General features: G+C 35.1%; 1 protein-coding gene across 2 annotated transcripts in view; it reads right to left on the bottom strand.

Moving 5' to 3' along the window:
* LOC131061511 (uncharacterized GPI-anchored protein At1g61900) overlaps positions 1–8922 on the bottom strand; it is a 54203-nt gene extending 45281 nt beyond the window's left edge. Inside the window, exon 1 of one of the 2 annotated variants that reach the window (XM_057995231.2) lies at positions 8490–8922. In XM_057995231.2, coding sequence (XP_057851214.1) covers positions 8490–8547 — 58 coding nt within the window. In that variant the 5' untranslated portion in view covers positions 8548–8922. The remainder of the gene's footprint in view (positions 1–8489) is intronic. The other variant, XM_057995230.2, reaches the window with a different exon arrangement.
* Positions 8923–16954: the final 8032 nt, after the last annotated feature.

Here is a 16954-nt window from a genome sequence, read left to right as displayed (position 1 = left end):
TTGCAAACACAATTAATCACTTCATCTCTCATGCAATCAGCGAACTAGCTCTGCAACTAAAGGTGCGAAATTACTAAAGAGGATTGTGCGAACTTGTCCAAGAGGATATAAGGCATTTTGGTGCAGACTTGAAGTATTTATAAAGGCAAATCTGATATACAAAAAGGGATCAGATCTGGAGAAGCAAGCTAAGTATTGTATTTGTGCAATTAAGATTGAATACATAATCTGACCTGTGGGTCTTTAATGCTGGGTTTTTCCTCCTTGGAGGTTTTCCCAGTGTATTTGTGTTTGTCTCTTGCTTTCTTGGTTCATTCTTGAATTTATTTGATTATGATTTACTAAATGACAACAAATAATTAAATGTTACAAATCTGATTACTGAACTAGGGCACAAATTTAACATGGTATCAAAGCTAAGGTGTCACTAACTTCAGATTTTAGTAAATCATTTGTTGCATATAGTTGTTGTTTGTTTTCAGATTAAAATGTCAGGTTTGAGGGCTGAAGATAGACTTGATGGAGCCCTTGATTTTGCTGCTTGAAAAGTTCGTATTCTATTGATCCTTGAAGAGAATGATCTGCTGAAATTCATAGAAGAAGAAAGGCTATCCCCTCCAGAAGATGCTGAAAAGCTGAAGCAGTTCAAGAAAGACTCCCTCAAGGCTAGGAAGATCATAATTGAATCCGTCAAGAATCATCTTGTCACTGTCATATCAAAATTTGCGTCTGCCAAGGAAATGATCAAACACTTGGAAGGGATGTATGAAGTCAACAACCTCAGCAGGGCTCTTGCTCTAAGGCAGCAGCTTCTTCACATGAAAATGAAAGAAGAAGACTCAATCATAACCTACTTCATGAAGATCAATGAACTAAAGGACAAGCTAAGTACTCTTGATTGCCAAATTTCGGATAAAGATCTTGTTATGATTGCATTAAATGGTCTACCTGATGAATGGGAACCATTCATTCGTAGCATTGGTGGAAGAGCCGATCGTCCCAACTTTGAGCGTCTTCAATCTGATTGCATTGAAGAGGAATCTCGAATTGAGGTAAGAGGAAAACTCAAGAACTCTCACAAAGATGATAATCATGTTCTCTTAGCTAAATCTAGGAAAGGTGGACATTGGAAGAAAGAAAAGAGAAGCAAAGATTTTAGATCCTCCTCCTATGATCCAAGGAAGAAGTCAAGAGATTCCTCTCACATTTGTTGCTTCAGATGTGATAAGTATGGTCACTATGCCAGAGATTGTCAGAATGATCCCAAGGAAAGGGAAGTCAATTTAAATGAAGTTGCCGAACAAAGTGAGGATTATCTTCTTATCTCTGCTCTATCCAGCAATGTTCCTACGGACAGTAATACTTCGATAATTGACAGTGGTGCCCCCAGACACATATCAGGTTTTCGTGAGCATCTTTCAGATCAGATTGAAAAGGACACCAACCTTCATGTGGTAATCGGTGATGATGCTCGATACTTGGTAAAAGGTTCTGGTACTACCTCTTTAAAACTAGATTCTGGTATTTCCTTACAACTCTGTGATATACTTTTTGTACCCAGTATTAAAAGAAATCTTATTTCCATTTCTGCCTTTGAAGATAAGGGTTTGCAAATAGCATTTTCTGAAGGGAAAGTACTTGCTTGGTCTAAGAAATCTAATTTCAAAACTGCTCGTGTTATTGGAAATAGATGTGATAGTTTATATAAGCTTGCAGCTAATCCAATTCAAGCTCTCGTCCATGAGGCCCTGAATCATGCGAGTTATGGCATAGAAGACTTGGACATCTACACTTTCAAACTCTTCCCTCTCTCGGTAAAATGGTTAAAGGTATGCCTAAACTTAGTTTATCTCATGATGATGCTTGTAAAGGTTGTACAATGGGTAAGAATGTAAAGAACCCTTTTCATAAAAACGATAGTAGGGCTAAAGAAAAGTTAGAACTTATTCATTCAAATTTATGTGGTCCTATGTCTGTAGCATCTCCTAGCGGCTTCCTTTATTATGTTATCTTCATAGATGATTTCTCTAGGAAAACATGGATTTACTTTCTTAAATCTAAAGAGTTTGAAGAAGTCCTAAACAGATTTAAAGAATTCCAAGGCCTTAGTTGAAAACACTACAGGAAATCGAATTAAATGTTTAAGGTCTGACAATGGAGGTGAGTACACCTCAAGTAGTTTCTATGATTTTTGTGTTAAGGCAGGAATTAAGAGGGAGTTCTGTGTTCCCTACAATCCTTAGCAAAATGGAGTTGTTGAAAGAAAGAACAGGACCATTGTTGAAACTGCAAGAGCCATGATTCATGATCAAGACCTGCAACCTTTTCTATGGGTGGAAGCATCCAAAACAGCAGTTTACATTCAGAATAGATGTCCTCATCGTGCTCTAAAGGATGTAACTCCTGAAGAAGCCTTTACAGGAATCAAACCTGACATCAGTCACCTAAGGATATTCGGGAGCCCGGTGTATGTTCATGTGCCTAAAGAAAAACGAACCAAGTTGGATCCCTCTGGAAAGAAAGGCATCTTAGTGGGATACAGTGAATCTTCCAAAGCCTTCAGGATCTACATTTCAGGTCAAAGGTATGCTATGAAGAAGATATTGCTTTCAAAAGATCTAAAGGTTCATTATCTGACAATAATGATATGGTGGTTGAAAATCAGGATTCAATAGTTGATGCTAACCCTGATTGAGAGGGAGCTCCAATCTCAGTGACTCTATCTACTGCGCTTTGATCATTCTTTGATTGTGTGCAAGAATGAAAAGTATCCAATCTATGCTTGTGTGCTAGATGGAAAATTGTAATTATGTAAAGACCCACTTGTGTATTACACTTTCTATGCTTGTGTGCTAGAACCATCCTATGCTTGTGTGTTAGGTGGAAGATGTAATTCTATGCTTGTGTGCTAGATCCATTCTATGCTTGTGTGCTAGATGGAACTCTAAAGGTTCAAATTATGTATTCTCTTTTTCCCTAGTTAAGAGGGAGTGTTATTTATAACTAGGTAAGATGGGTTCGGATTGCCTTAAGGCAACATCCGAACCCATATAGGACTGGGTCCTATCTTAAAGGGGTAGCGTGCCCCCAAGACAAGTCCGGCCCCATCCTCCACACCACACTAAAAGCACCACGCCTCAATAAAGTAAATTGGCGCCAAAAAGGATTAAGGCCAACCTAGGATATATGGGTTAAAGTCTCATATAAATAAAGGTAAATTGCAAACACAATTAATCACTTCATCTCTCATGCAATCAGCGAACTAGCTCTGCAACTAAAGGAGCGAACTAGCTCTGCAACTAAAGGTGCGAAATTACTAAAGAGGATTGTGCGAACTTGTCCAAGAGGATATAAGGCATTTTGGTGCAGACTTGAAGTATTTGGAAAGGCAAATCTGATATACAAAAAGGGATCAGATCTGGAGAAGCAAGCTAAGTATTGTATTTGTGCAATTAAGATTGAATACATAATCTGACCTGTAGGTCTTTAATGCTGGGTTTTTCCTCCTTGGAGGTTTTCCCAGGGTATTTGTGTTTGTCTCTTGCTTTCTTGGTTCATTCTTGAATTTACTTGATTATGGTTTACTAAATGACAACAAATAATTAAATGTTACAAATCTGATTACTGAACTAGGGCACAAATTTAACACTTCATTCTCTAGTGACTGATTTTCAACAGGTTCTTCTTCCATAGCAATAAACAGAATTTCATCACTTCCTTCTAATGAATCACTTTCTTCTTTTGAGTATAGACTTCTTTTGGATTTCCACGTGTTTTTATCTTTTCCTTTATACTTCTTGCCATTGTTTTCTATTTTTTTCTCATAACTGATGTCCTCTGCAACAAAATGTCCAGCCTTTCCACAATTGAAACATTTTAGAGGCATCTTCTTTTGTTTGCTGAAATCCTTCTTCAAGCTTTTCATGAACAAAGATTCTTCTGAGTCTTAATCATCATTCGAACTGTCACTTGAAGCTTGCTCCTTTTATTTGCCTTTCTTTGAAGCTTTGAAGGCAGTGTCCCTTTTCGAAGATTTTGTGTTTGTCCTCATCTAATATATAATCAATATACTATGGATCTTGTCAATGGACATTTTATCAAGGTCAACCATCTCCTCTATGGCTGAAATCTTTGCATCAAATCTTAAAGGTCAAGACCTTAAGATTTTATGAATAACCAAACTATATTCAACCTTCTCACCAAGACCTTTTAAGAGAATTCACTACTTCATCTACCCTAGAAAATAGGCTACAACATTTTCTTCTTCTTTCATTTTCAGACTTTCGAATTGCATCCTATGAATTTGAAGCTTGACTTTCTTCACCTTTTCATCTCCTTATAGGCATTCTTGAGTTTATCCCACATGACTTGAGCACTGTAATGCACTATCACAGTGCATGACTTCAACAAATTAAGATTCTGACAATCCACATAGTATTGCATTCATAGCCTTAGCATTGCTTTCAAAAGCTCTCTTTTCATCAGCAGTGGATGGAGGATTTTGAGGAGCTGTATCACCTGACACCACACTATTCCAGACATCAAATCCAAGAGATATCAAGTATTCTTACATTCTGACACACCAAAAAGCATGGTTGGATCCATCAAACAGAGGAGCTCTATTTGTGGCACGTCCTTCGCGCACATTCATCTAGTGTGCTTATGGGGATCGACCTTCAAACTTTTAAGATTTTGTAGAAGGTATCTGGCTCTGATATCAATTGAGAAGCACACAAGAAATACTGAGAGGGGGGGTGAATCAATATTTCAAGACTTTTCAACAGACAAAAGCAGAATAAAAAAAAATTAATCACAGAGAATGACCAGTAAGACAAGAACACAAGATTTCTTGTGGAAAACCCTTTCGGGTAAAAACCCATGGCATTAAAAAGTTCTTATTAATCTCCAATAAATGGTCACCAACCCAATGATACAAAAGTGAGCTTCAACTCACAAAGGGAACCAACCATTTCAAAGCACCAACTTCAGACACCACATGCACAAACTTCATGTACTAGAAGCATTAACTTCAATCTTCAGAAGCACCAATTTTAAACTTTCAAAAACACTCTTTATTAAAACTGATTGATACTGCTCAGAAATATATTATTAATCACTCTGCTGCAACCTGAAACGAATTTCTTCAATGACAAATCTGAAACAATCTGAACTAGTCTCCTTGATGCAACAGAACACACCACACCAGCACACCAACCAGACACTAGTATTTGAAAAAACAAATTATATCTCAAAAACACATCATTTACAACCTGGCTTGAATTTTTTTAGCCCACTCTGCAACATAGGCATAATTTTCATATCCTCCAACTATCCCTGTGTATTTCTGTAATTTTGAATTGACATGATTCACCCACATCTTGAACAGCTCACTATAAAAACCTTTTTGTGTTACTAATAACTGCACTCCATATCTTGCACCATGTTCATATCAACGAACTCCTTTTGCTATTCATCATTACCTGTTACAGCACCCACACTGTGTATATTTTTTTTTAATATTGGCAACTTATTCTTATTCTCCAGAATGAAGATGTCACAAAAAAATATCCGATGCAAGACTCAGCTCGATAGTTAACGCACAACAGTACCAGCAAATCCCACGCCAAAAAAAACTTACAAAACGCTAGCTCCATTCTACAGCACCGTTATGAATCTGTTTTTAGAAAGACCATGACTCATCCCTTTTAAGAAAATTGCGATACCCATTACTTTCAAAAAGCATTACGTTTTTTTTATAATATTCAAAAGCACACCAAATAAATTCGTACAGCCCACAAACCATTACAAAGATTAATTGGATGAACACGTCCAGCCATTAACGATATTCAATTTTAAAATAGAAGGCACGTTTCTTACCCATGCCATATTACTCATTAATCAGCAGAAAAAAACAATTCCAATAAATCATTTTCAATAAAATCGATGCTGATTTGAAACCATAGAGGAGGTGTATTTAATTTGAAAGAAACACATATCCCATTTACTCCTTTATCAATCGGCGATGAAATATGAGACCAAATTAGAAAACGGGCCCCTTAGAATATTCTAACCATGACTTGGCATAAGGTCTGATTTGGCACAAGTAGAAGACAAATAAGCTACTGAGTCAGACAAGCAAGCACAGAAACAGCTGAAGCTGACACACACACACAGCTCAAGCAAACACACAGGCAACTCAAGCACACACCCAACCAGCTGAAGCAGGAAACTAAGCACCTCAAGCAAGAAGGCAAGGAGCTCAAGTAGCTCAAGCTAGCAAGTAGACAGCTCAACCAAAAAGGCAACCAGCTCAATTAAACCTTAACATCAATGACAAAAATTTCAACAATATTTATCTAATTGGACTTGCATGTGTTTATCATTTTACATGCTCAATCAATTGTTAAAGTAAGAGAAATTTTGGGTTTGCATTTTTGGGGGTTGTTACTAAAGTATATTTTCAAGCCTTCCTTTTTTGAGGACAGGTGGTCCTCATTCCAAGCTCTGGCGTGTGGGTTTTTAAATTTGCATTATTTCATAACATGGCTTACGAGGGATTTTCATGACTCATTTGCGTTGTTTGTGTTCTGTATATTTGTCAAGTCTAGTAATGTGTGTGAGCTCCAATTTTTTCATGTTTCGATGGTTTACATTTTTTGTTGTGTTGTATGTTCTGCTCCCTAGTATGTGGCTTTGGTCTAGTAAGTATTAATTGTGGCTGCTGGCAATGTGTTTGTTGTGATTCGTAATGCCATGCCAAAAGAAAACTCTTAAACCACGCAACCCATACCTATGCTTCAAGGCCTCAAATTCCTTTCCTTGGATGTTACAATGTTTGGTTCTTCCTCTTCTATGAATCAATTCTTGAATTTGGCTGCGATGGAGAACCTTTCTATCTAAGTGTGTCTAAAGGTCTAATTAATCCAAAAAAAAACACCTTAATTCCAGCAGGGGTCAAACAATTTGATCAAGCGTAGGGCGTCAAGCACCTGTTGTTTACTCTAGTAACAGACTGTGACAACTAATTAGAGTTGCTCTCAAAGAGTGCCTGTTAGAGAATTTTAGACGCTCCTATTCATAAACTCGAATCTTTGATTCCCATACCTATGTTAAACTGCCCTCCTCACCCTTGACAATCTAGACTACAGGACAGATTCACATTATCAGTTGTCTCTCTATTTCTCAAGAATCATTTACGATAGATGCTACAAGAGGTACTAGTAGAATCAGAAATGTACAATCAAACCTTCTTAGCCTAAACCATTCTTTAGAAAAAGAAAACTTTGAATCGTATCAACCCTTTTAAGGTATTCTGCAAGGATTGTGCAGACTAGAGCAGTGATCCTCTTCTACCCTCCTTTGTTAGCTCGATAGCTGGATTGTATTTTGTAATGTTCTTTCATATACTAAGTGGCTTAGCAGCCGTTTGAGATTAACCACTAGCTTGGCCAAGTACCTAATTGGTTTGGTCAGTCCTTTGCATACATAAACGTGTTTTTACTTTCTAAAACATGTCACATAAAAACTGTGAAAATTTTATCTTTTATATAAAATTTAAAACTGATTTATGTGTAAAACCATTTATTCAATAATAAAAAAGCCTGATTTCGTGTTTACACAACATCAAACGGCCCAGCTTTAAATTGTACATGTTGCTCCTGCCATTGATTTCGCCACATAACAATAACAAAGAAAATGGCTTCAACACATTGTCATGGAAATTAATGAAAAAGACATCCGTGCACTTGTGAGGAGTTATTATATAAGGATCTGCAGTGCAGAATTATAATACGTCTTTTTTATGCTAATGATGGATCGGGCATGTTGATTTTCAAGGAACAAGCTAGTAAGCAAAAGTTTGGACTAGACGCTAGGACCTCCTGCTTGGAGTTGAGCTCCCGTCTTTCATATGGTCCAGAACCAACTACTTGAAGAGCAGAGTTCTTCACTGAAACCATGAACTGGAGGGCTTGGCAAGGAACTCCATTTTTGAGAGTTTGTTCTTGCAAATAACCTTAAGCTGGTCCGGTGGGAATTGTTCTGCCTTGTTTATGGTTGGGACTCATAGTCTGACTTTGATACCATGCACCAGCTAAGACTGGGTACTCAACTGTACAAATGCGGATACTTCTTGCAAGAAAGTATAAGCAAGCATTATTGTGAGCAGCTTTTACAAATAAATCGATGAGAACCTCAGCTACTTCTAAAGTATTAATCTGAATAAGTGCCCCTAATTTGCAATCCTCGTCTCAGGCAGTATGTCAAAATATTTGAAGAACTATTTTTTTCACATACTATTTCTTCAATGCACAATCTTAAAGTTTCTAATTGATAAACAAAACAGGTATCGTAGAATTGACTATATTATATATATTGGAACTCAACTTAATGAACACTGGTTTTACCCATACGAAAAAGAAAAAGGTTTTGATCATATAGTTTGTCAACATGGAGAAGCTGTTAAATAGAAATAAACGAAATATTCTTACCGTGGGGAATGAGCAGTGTGGCCATCATTTGAGCTACTCCTCGGAAAAACACGAGCATCTATCATGGACTGACAAAGAGGCGGATATCAACATTTGCGTGAGGAAGAGAGAGAGGAAGAAGAAAATAACCCTTCCACGCGAGGCGGCGGTGGCGCGATTCGAACAGCTGATAAGAAGGCAGGCAAATGTCGCGGGGTCGATTCCCCTCCCCTCCGCAGATCTGTAAAGCCTGGTTAGATGTGAGAAAGTTTTGACACACAGCTTTCCCTTGCCAGCTGTCCCATGTTTGGCAATGTTGTTGTTGCTGTGCCGCGGACGTGAAACTCACCTAACTCTAATTCATAACTTTGCAGGCGCCCCGGGGCGGTCCCATTGGTGACCAGGTCTAAACCAAACCACACACCGACCATTTTGTCCTCCCCATGGGAAGACTATCTTCTTCAACTCCACCCATACCCATATATACTTCTACACTATCTAATGCCTCACCTTTGCATATTTGTCTTTTATGCAATTTATAGATACTATATTTCACATGAAGAGTATTTGATTCATCATATTAATATTTGATTCTCCATATTATTAGTATATCTATTTTTATAATTTACATGAAGAGTATTTGATTCATTATATTAATATTGATTTTTCATATTACTAGTATATTTATTTTTAGAAAAATATAGGTAAAGTATGTCGAAGATATCATATTTGTTCATTATTCCACTTAAAAATATATTAAATTATTATTATGAGGATGATCCGGTTGGGTTGGAGTCTACTCGACTGATTCTTAGCTTTAGGAAAAAGCTAAAAAATATCGCTTCAGGCTATGACTTATCTAAAAAAAAAAAAAATTATTATTATATTATGATATTGTAATCAATATTAAATTATTATTAAGATATTACTATATTTTAGTGTTTTTATATTTCTACTAAACTCTTCACCAAAGCAAAAAAAAAAATCTATTAAGACTAATTATTATTATTATTATTATATTATCATATCTTTATATTATTATTATAATATTAGATTGACATAATTAAGAAGTTAACTATTAGTATGATGGAGATAGATAAAATTAATTAATAGTGGTAGTCGAGAGGAGAAAATCAATAAAATATTTATTTTTGCTTTCCATGCATTTAAGTGTCACAAACACGTCAAAATTAATGATTCTGGTTTTTATTAACACATATTTGTGCATCCATTATGTGAGTGTAATATGCCTTCAGCGTTATGAAGAGTATTGGAAATGTAATGGCGTGAAAATGTTAATATAAATTCTTATTTTTTATCTTAAATTTGACAGTTTTTTATTACGAAAAAAACAGGTTTTGAAGGGACTCGAAACCCTTTATAGAAGGTCAAAACCCGAATTAAACATGATAGCTTAACAACCAGACAAAACGCTGCCCAAAAAAAGAAACAGAGACATCGGCAGCCCAACACCAGCAGAAAATAGCCTAAAAGACTAGAAGAAACCTAGAAAAAATTGGGAAGTTAAGCCAAATTCCTCTGCTTCCAGCTTGTTCATGTTTTGAGCCACCTTCTACAAATCTTGAATATTCTATGGAGGTTTTTAGCCTTCCGCTTTATATTCACACGGGTTCTCTTACTGGTACCAGATGCCTCTTCGTTACCCTTTTCCTTATCCAAATCTAGGTCCACAACCAAGTTGCCTTGATAGCCCTTCTCTAAATTCCCCACCATGGTATTCATACTATTAGCAATAGTCTTGATAACCCTGTGCTTGAGAGACATGATGGATTGAATAGTATCTTTAATGCTTTTCAATTTCTTCTCAAAGGTCGCGAAGTTATGGTCATATTTTTTTTTGAGATTGTCCATGGCTTCAACAATTTTAGAAAGGCAATTAGCAACAAAAGTTTTTTCCTCCTCTATCCAAAGCTCGCTGCCTATTGAACCTTGTCTGCTAGAAGAACCCAAACCCCCAGATCCCAGCATTTCCAATTTGCTACTCATAGCCCTCTATTTTAAATTAACTCTTAATCTCATGAAAGCCCCATTTCATAAGCCAAAAAAAATCCATCGCCCCATTCCTTGTAATTGTCAGAATATCAGTAGGGAACTCCTAGTCCTGATTAAAATGGTGGGATCCTATCTTCGGTTCAATGGGAAAATAGGGTCTATTTTCCCTATCCATTGAGGGGTAAGAGTTCTCCGAGTCCGGAGGAGTCAGGGGATCACGGTTCTCAATGGAGTGCTCCTCAGGAGTGGGAGCTTTTCCTTTATTTTGAGGAAGGGCCTTAGACAAATTACCCCCACAAATGGTTCCTGAGTCAGGGGGATGGATGCCTATGTTATCCGACCCCTTTAACTTTCCTTTCCCAGCTGATGAGGGATTGTCAAGATTTTTGATATTTTTCCCTTTCTTGGGAGGAACATAATCTTCCTCCACATCTGTATTCCAATCCTCATCATCAAAACTATGGGTCCCCGAGTCCTCATTCTCCGAAATGGAGATATAGGGGAGTTGGGTTTTGCAAACTTGGCTTCGAAATGCTCATAAATTAATAACAGAAGCCCCTCATGTAAAAAAGGATCAACACTAGGGTTTTCTCTATACTCCAGAATGATAGCATTAAGGGAGGACAGGAGGTAGAAGGGGAAAGAAACCCTCACCTGGTATCTAAAATGATTGAGCAAGATGAAATGATGCCCGAAAACTCTCATGTAGCATCCATCCATAGTGACATATTCCATGAGCACTTTCAGCATATCTCTTCAAAATGGCTTGATAGTGGCCGCATCATAGCATCATTTGTTATTCTTAACCAGCATCCTCCTCTCCTTATTGGTTTTAGGGAATTTATTCATCCCAAGGTCTGAATACTTCCTATCCCTATAAAATTTGAGCCCCTTTGTAGATAAACCTGTCACCTCAGCAATGAAATTCTCATCTATCACCACTTGCTTCCCAAACAAATAAATCTTTCCCTCCTTCCACTCATAAGCAAAAGATTTTATAACTTTTGGATCCCAGCCACTCAATTTATTAATGTAGGGAGTAAACTCCCCCTTCCCTAGGATCCTCCATATTTTCGAGGTGGCCCTTAGTCTTTCATAGTCCACAGGCTCAACGTAGTGTCTTTCTCCTCTCATTTTTGGGAAAAATAGAGCCTTGATACACAGACTAGTTAAACAAAATGTGCAGCCAAATTAGCAACCAAAAGAGCTCCCAAACAACCCAGAATGTGTGCGAGCAATTAAAAATTAGACATCCCCAAACCTCGCCACGACGAACTCCATGAATAGTAATAAATTCACTTTCCATCATCGAATATGGTGATGTGATGGGATACTTCCACATATCCCATGAGATCTATCATACATAAGAAGGGCTCTGACATCATCTTCCAGGTTGTCTTCGCAGTACCATGTCATCCTCCTTTTAGCCGTCACCCCCTTATTGGCAAAGAAATCCACCATCATGTTATTCTCCCTATAGGAATGGGAAATAAAGAAATCTTCAAAAGAGTGGATTAAATCTTTTGAAAAATTAATCCATTCTTCTATAGTCCATGAAGCCTTATTATTCCCTTTGAGGTAATGGATAATATTATTTGAATCTCCTTCAATCCAAACTTTTTTACAGTTAATTTGATGGGCAAGCAATATGACTTCATAGGCCCCTATGGCTTCAGCAAGGTGTTTGGTCTGGTTACCCATGGGGAATGCCACCACTGAGATGAACCTGCCATTCTCATCCCTAATCACATCTTAAATTTGACAGTTATTTACATGTCAAAATGTTAAATTTGATATAAAAAATAATATATTTTAAATAAACTCACATAAAATTAGGAGAGAATATAGTAAATAAAATACTTTCGAAGTAATATATAATAACTTTTAAGTAAATAAAATAGTTCTAAATTGATGTCTCTGGATGTTATTAGATGGATTTATTAAATATATCTATACTAATTAAATTTTTATCATAATTTTAAATTTTTATTTGTTGTTTTGGAATAGATTATTCAATATCTTATAGATTCGAGTAGTTTTTATAATTATAAATTTGAACTTCAAACTTTCAAATTTTAAATTCAAATATAAATCTTGATGATTATTTATTATTGGCCATTATAATTAAATTTAACATATATTTGTATTAATGTATGTTATATATTGTTGTATTTTAAGGTGTATTGAAATTAAGAAATAATGATAAGAGATTGAAGATTAGTTAGAGAGCATCCATGGTGGTATTATTAGAACACGTGTCGTTTTAGACATCCTCACATGATTACTTGTTGTCTTTTATCTCAATTTATAGTTGTTGAATCAATATATCTAGGGTTTAACTTGAATGAAATGCAACGTAGCATTTCTAAAAGTTTTCCTACCATTCTAAAATCACTTCTTCATGAAACCGATGATTTCAAATGGAGTGAAAGTAAAAATATAATATTTTAACTCAAATTTTCCCCAAAATTTTAGGAAATGGTTGACCACTATCACATCAAGTCTATAATAATATATTTAAGGAAATTAGACTCTCTCTCAAACCTCATCCATATAAGAGCATAAACAACAATGCTACAAGCAACTTATAATACTAAACTCATTTTCTCGATAAACATTCTACCATATAAAAAATTGGAATTAAATGAAAGTATGTCATTGAAACCCAATGTACCTAATATTGTGTCAAGTCATAAAACATCAATATTTTCATTTTATAAGCCCATTTAGTGCGTGATATGGATGGAGAGAGTACGTGGAGTGAAATCTTTAATTTCATCTATAAGCTCATAGGTTATAATTACTTATAGTTTACACTTTTTCTTTGTTGCTTCCCCAACTTGATATCAACAAACTCTAAGAAGTGGTGGGTTTCTATGTGTTAAGGTAGCTAGGGGGATGACCAACAAACAAGAGAACACACATTTCTCTCTTGTTCTTTAGGGTTTATCAAACCTAGGGGGTGGCCTTATTAACACACCAAGGACTCTGTAAACATTGAAATTTACTTGTCATGGCATATGGCACTTTGATTTGCAAGATTCTTCATGGTACCATATAAATATTCCTTATAGTATTAATGAAAAGTATGAATAAAGATAAATTATAGAAATAAAATCATCACCAAAAGATTTTAAGTAGGGTTGAGAGGAAAATATCTAGCTAATTGATGCATATTGAAGAAAGTACAAAGTCAGTGCAAGTCGACTCCATTATGTCATGATAACAAGTCCTCGTGAAATTTGATATATGTATCACTACATTATAGTGATAGAATAGATAATTAAGGATTTCCTATATGATCCTACTTATTAATCCTTTGACAAACACAAACACATTTCCTATTATCATTTATGAAATATTTATGGCATTCTTTGATTACAAACTAACATAAATTGATAATTTAATGGTGCAACTGAGTTTGAAGATGACAATACTCTTTAATTACCCTTGTTAAAGAAATGCAACAATGTAAAGGAGATGACCACAATAGAAAGAATGTATTCATATAATTCAACCAAAGATAAGCATCAAAGCATCAAAATAAAATTGTTAGACAACCTACAAATTATTTGTATTACTTCAAACATGTTTGATTTACAATATAGATGTATTTTTCTCACTTTAACAACCTTCTTACAAATAGAAGATCCTTTCCTTCTATAGAATAAAGTACATTGATTTCCCATTTGGATGGGTGACACTTATCATCTTAAAACTATAAAATGAAATATCAAAAACTTTATAGAGGATAACACATGAAGTCCTTGTGAGAAAATTGCAACATCCTACAAGTCATTTGCAAAGAATTAGTTAGATCAAAATCAAATGCTAACTTCCCACCAAGGTGAAAAGCACACACATGAGGTTGCATGGTGATACAAAAAAAAGGTGAAGAAGATTTGCAATTAGTTGGAACTACAAGATTTGATGACATGGAAGGGAAGGATGAGAGCAACAATATATAAAATTTTCACAAATTGAGGACTAAAAATTCGAGTTAAAAAATCATCCACTATCTACTTGTGAGGTTGACCATTAGCATTCAAGTTATGTGCATGTGAAAGAGTAGTTGAGGAAACTTTGTGATTCGTTGGAGATAGATAGATATATGCAAATCAACTTGTTATGGAAAATATGAATGGACTTCTCATTGTAATGAATAGCAAAAAAAACAACTCTTCATCCTCCATAGGCAATTGGAAGATATTTAGAGAGATATTGGCTAGTTGTTGCCCACAACAAACCATTCCTGAATCATTTTTTGTCACCCTTTGAGTATATGCAAGATCACAAAACTTCATACCTCCAAATTCACTTGTTCTACATAGTGACCAAATAGGATGCTCTTGCACAACCTTAACAACCATCATAAATACACATGAGAGTCCAAACAAACTCTCTAACAACACAACTAGATGCACAACTAAAGATGATCTCAATTATAAACATTATATGTAAAATTATAACCAAAATATGATGTTGGTCGCTTTTCTAATATATGATTAAACAAAACTTAATATGATTAATTTCATTTAAAAGCTCCACCAAATTAGATCAAACATCAAATCACCTATACCAAAGTCTATGTGATATCTATGTATTAGCATACTACAAAGATATTCAAAAACTACTTTGGCGTGCAATAATTGTCAAATCACTTATGCTTATGAATAATCAGAAACCCATCCAGTAAATTCACCATTAAGAGGCCATTATAAGTCAAGATTTTTCTTTAACTTGTGTTGATGAGTAGAGTATCTAGTAGTATTTTCGCTTCTCTATGAAGTTATCTAGTTCATACACTAGTTTTGAATTACATGAAAGTGGGTTAATATTTGCAATGACATTGCTTAATAATTTTGACAAAATTGCAAATTTTCCACTTTTAATCTTCTTTTTTAAACAAATGGAAAAGTGAGCTTGATTTGATTTTAAAAGTGTAGATTGCACATGGTTGATGTAAACTTCATTTAAAAATAAATATTCTTACATATAATGCATGAGCTTACTATGATGTGTGTGTGTGTGTGATGAGAGAGAGAGAGAGAGAGAGAGAGAGAGAGAGAGAGAGAGAGAGAGAGAGAGAGAGAGAGAGAGAGAGAGAGAGAGAGAGAGATTTAATGATACAAGATAAACAACCATAGTGGAGTTATATTTAATATATATATTAAATAATCAACTATAATGTATGTGATATAAGATATTATAAAAGCAAAGGGAATCATTGAGAAATGCTTGGATAAATGAGTCACCGAGCATCTTGCAAATAGAACTTTGATTCACTTTCTTTTGGTGTTATCTTAGTAGCAACTCCACATCCATTTGAAAGTGTTTTGTGATTCTAATGAACTCCTTTTGTAGGGTCTAAATTTTCCCTAAATATTGATGACCTCACAATGTGGGAAGGTTGACCTTCAACAACAAGGATTGGGCTCCTTTTAACCCACAACCCTTTAAATTTTGTTGCATCCTAAAAATTTTCCTTTTGTTCTCATTCAATTGCTAATTAATATTCTATGTCAACCAAGAATAATATGCCTCCTTGAGAATTCTTAAAAAAAATTATTTCTAGATGGTGGCATAAATTATTGTTGGCATAAAACCTTCAAACAAGGTGATGAGCAAAGTGGCACCCAAGATGGCACCTTTGAAAATCCCCTAAAACTGGCAACTAGATTGGAATGAAATAAAATAAGTTAGCTCTCCCCAATATCCAATACTCAATCATCACACAATAAATTTATTGTTTTCCTACAAATTCTCAATAAATTTATATTCAATAAGCTTCTTGAGCCTTTAACAATTTATTAGTCTTTAGCATTGAGCTTGACAATGAATCAATAATAGACATCAAGTTTCCACAATCCATGAGAATTGATCTATAGTGTTTCTGGATCCGTGTATGAATTTTTAGCATCAACGTTTCGGATCACACTCTGTGATCCATCAATATACAATTTGACTAAGAAGAAAAAACCTCTTTGAAGCCAAAACAACCTTATGGTTTTCATCCTAGGGTTTGAATTCAATAAAGGTCCAAAATTCACAATGAGAAAATGTGAAATGACTAAAGATGTCATTTTCCCCTTTTCACAATTCCTTTTATATCATACCTATGAACTTTCAAGAAGTTCATTATTTGAAATAATAAAACCTTATAACCCCTCATAAAGTGACTTTATATTATTTTACTTTTAGCCCCACTTAATTCATTTTATAATATTTAAATAAACATAATTAATTAAGTATGAGTTGTCTGAAAGATTTAATTGAGAGAGTTTTATTTAATAAATGAAATTAATCCCTTTACAAAATCTTTGAAATAGCCTATGAAATTGAAATAGGCTAAAGGTCCTCTTTGCATACATAGGTCGAAGAAGGGGATCTTATAAGCTCCCTAAAATTTCTCGTCCTCAAATAATTGCAAATTTGGATGTTGAAGAATCTACTCTCCTTCCCATGTGGCATAT

This window comes from Cryptomeria japonica, chromosome 8, assembly GCF_030272615.1.
Source record: "Cryptomeria japonica chromosome 8, Sugi_1.0, whole genome shotgun sequence".
NCBI lineage: Eukaryota > Viridiplantae > Streptophyta > Pinopsida > Cupressales > Cupressaceae > Cryptomeria > Cryptomeria japonica.
This window is presented reverse-complemented; position numbering and strand designations above follow the sequence as displayed.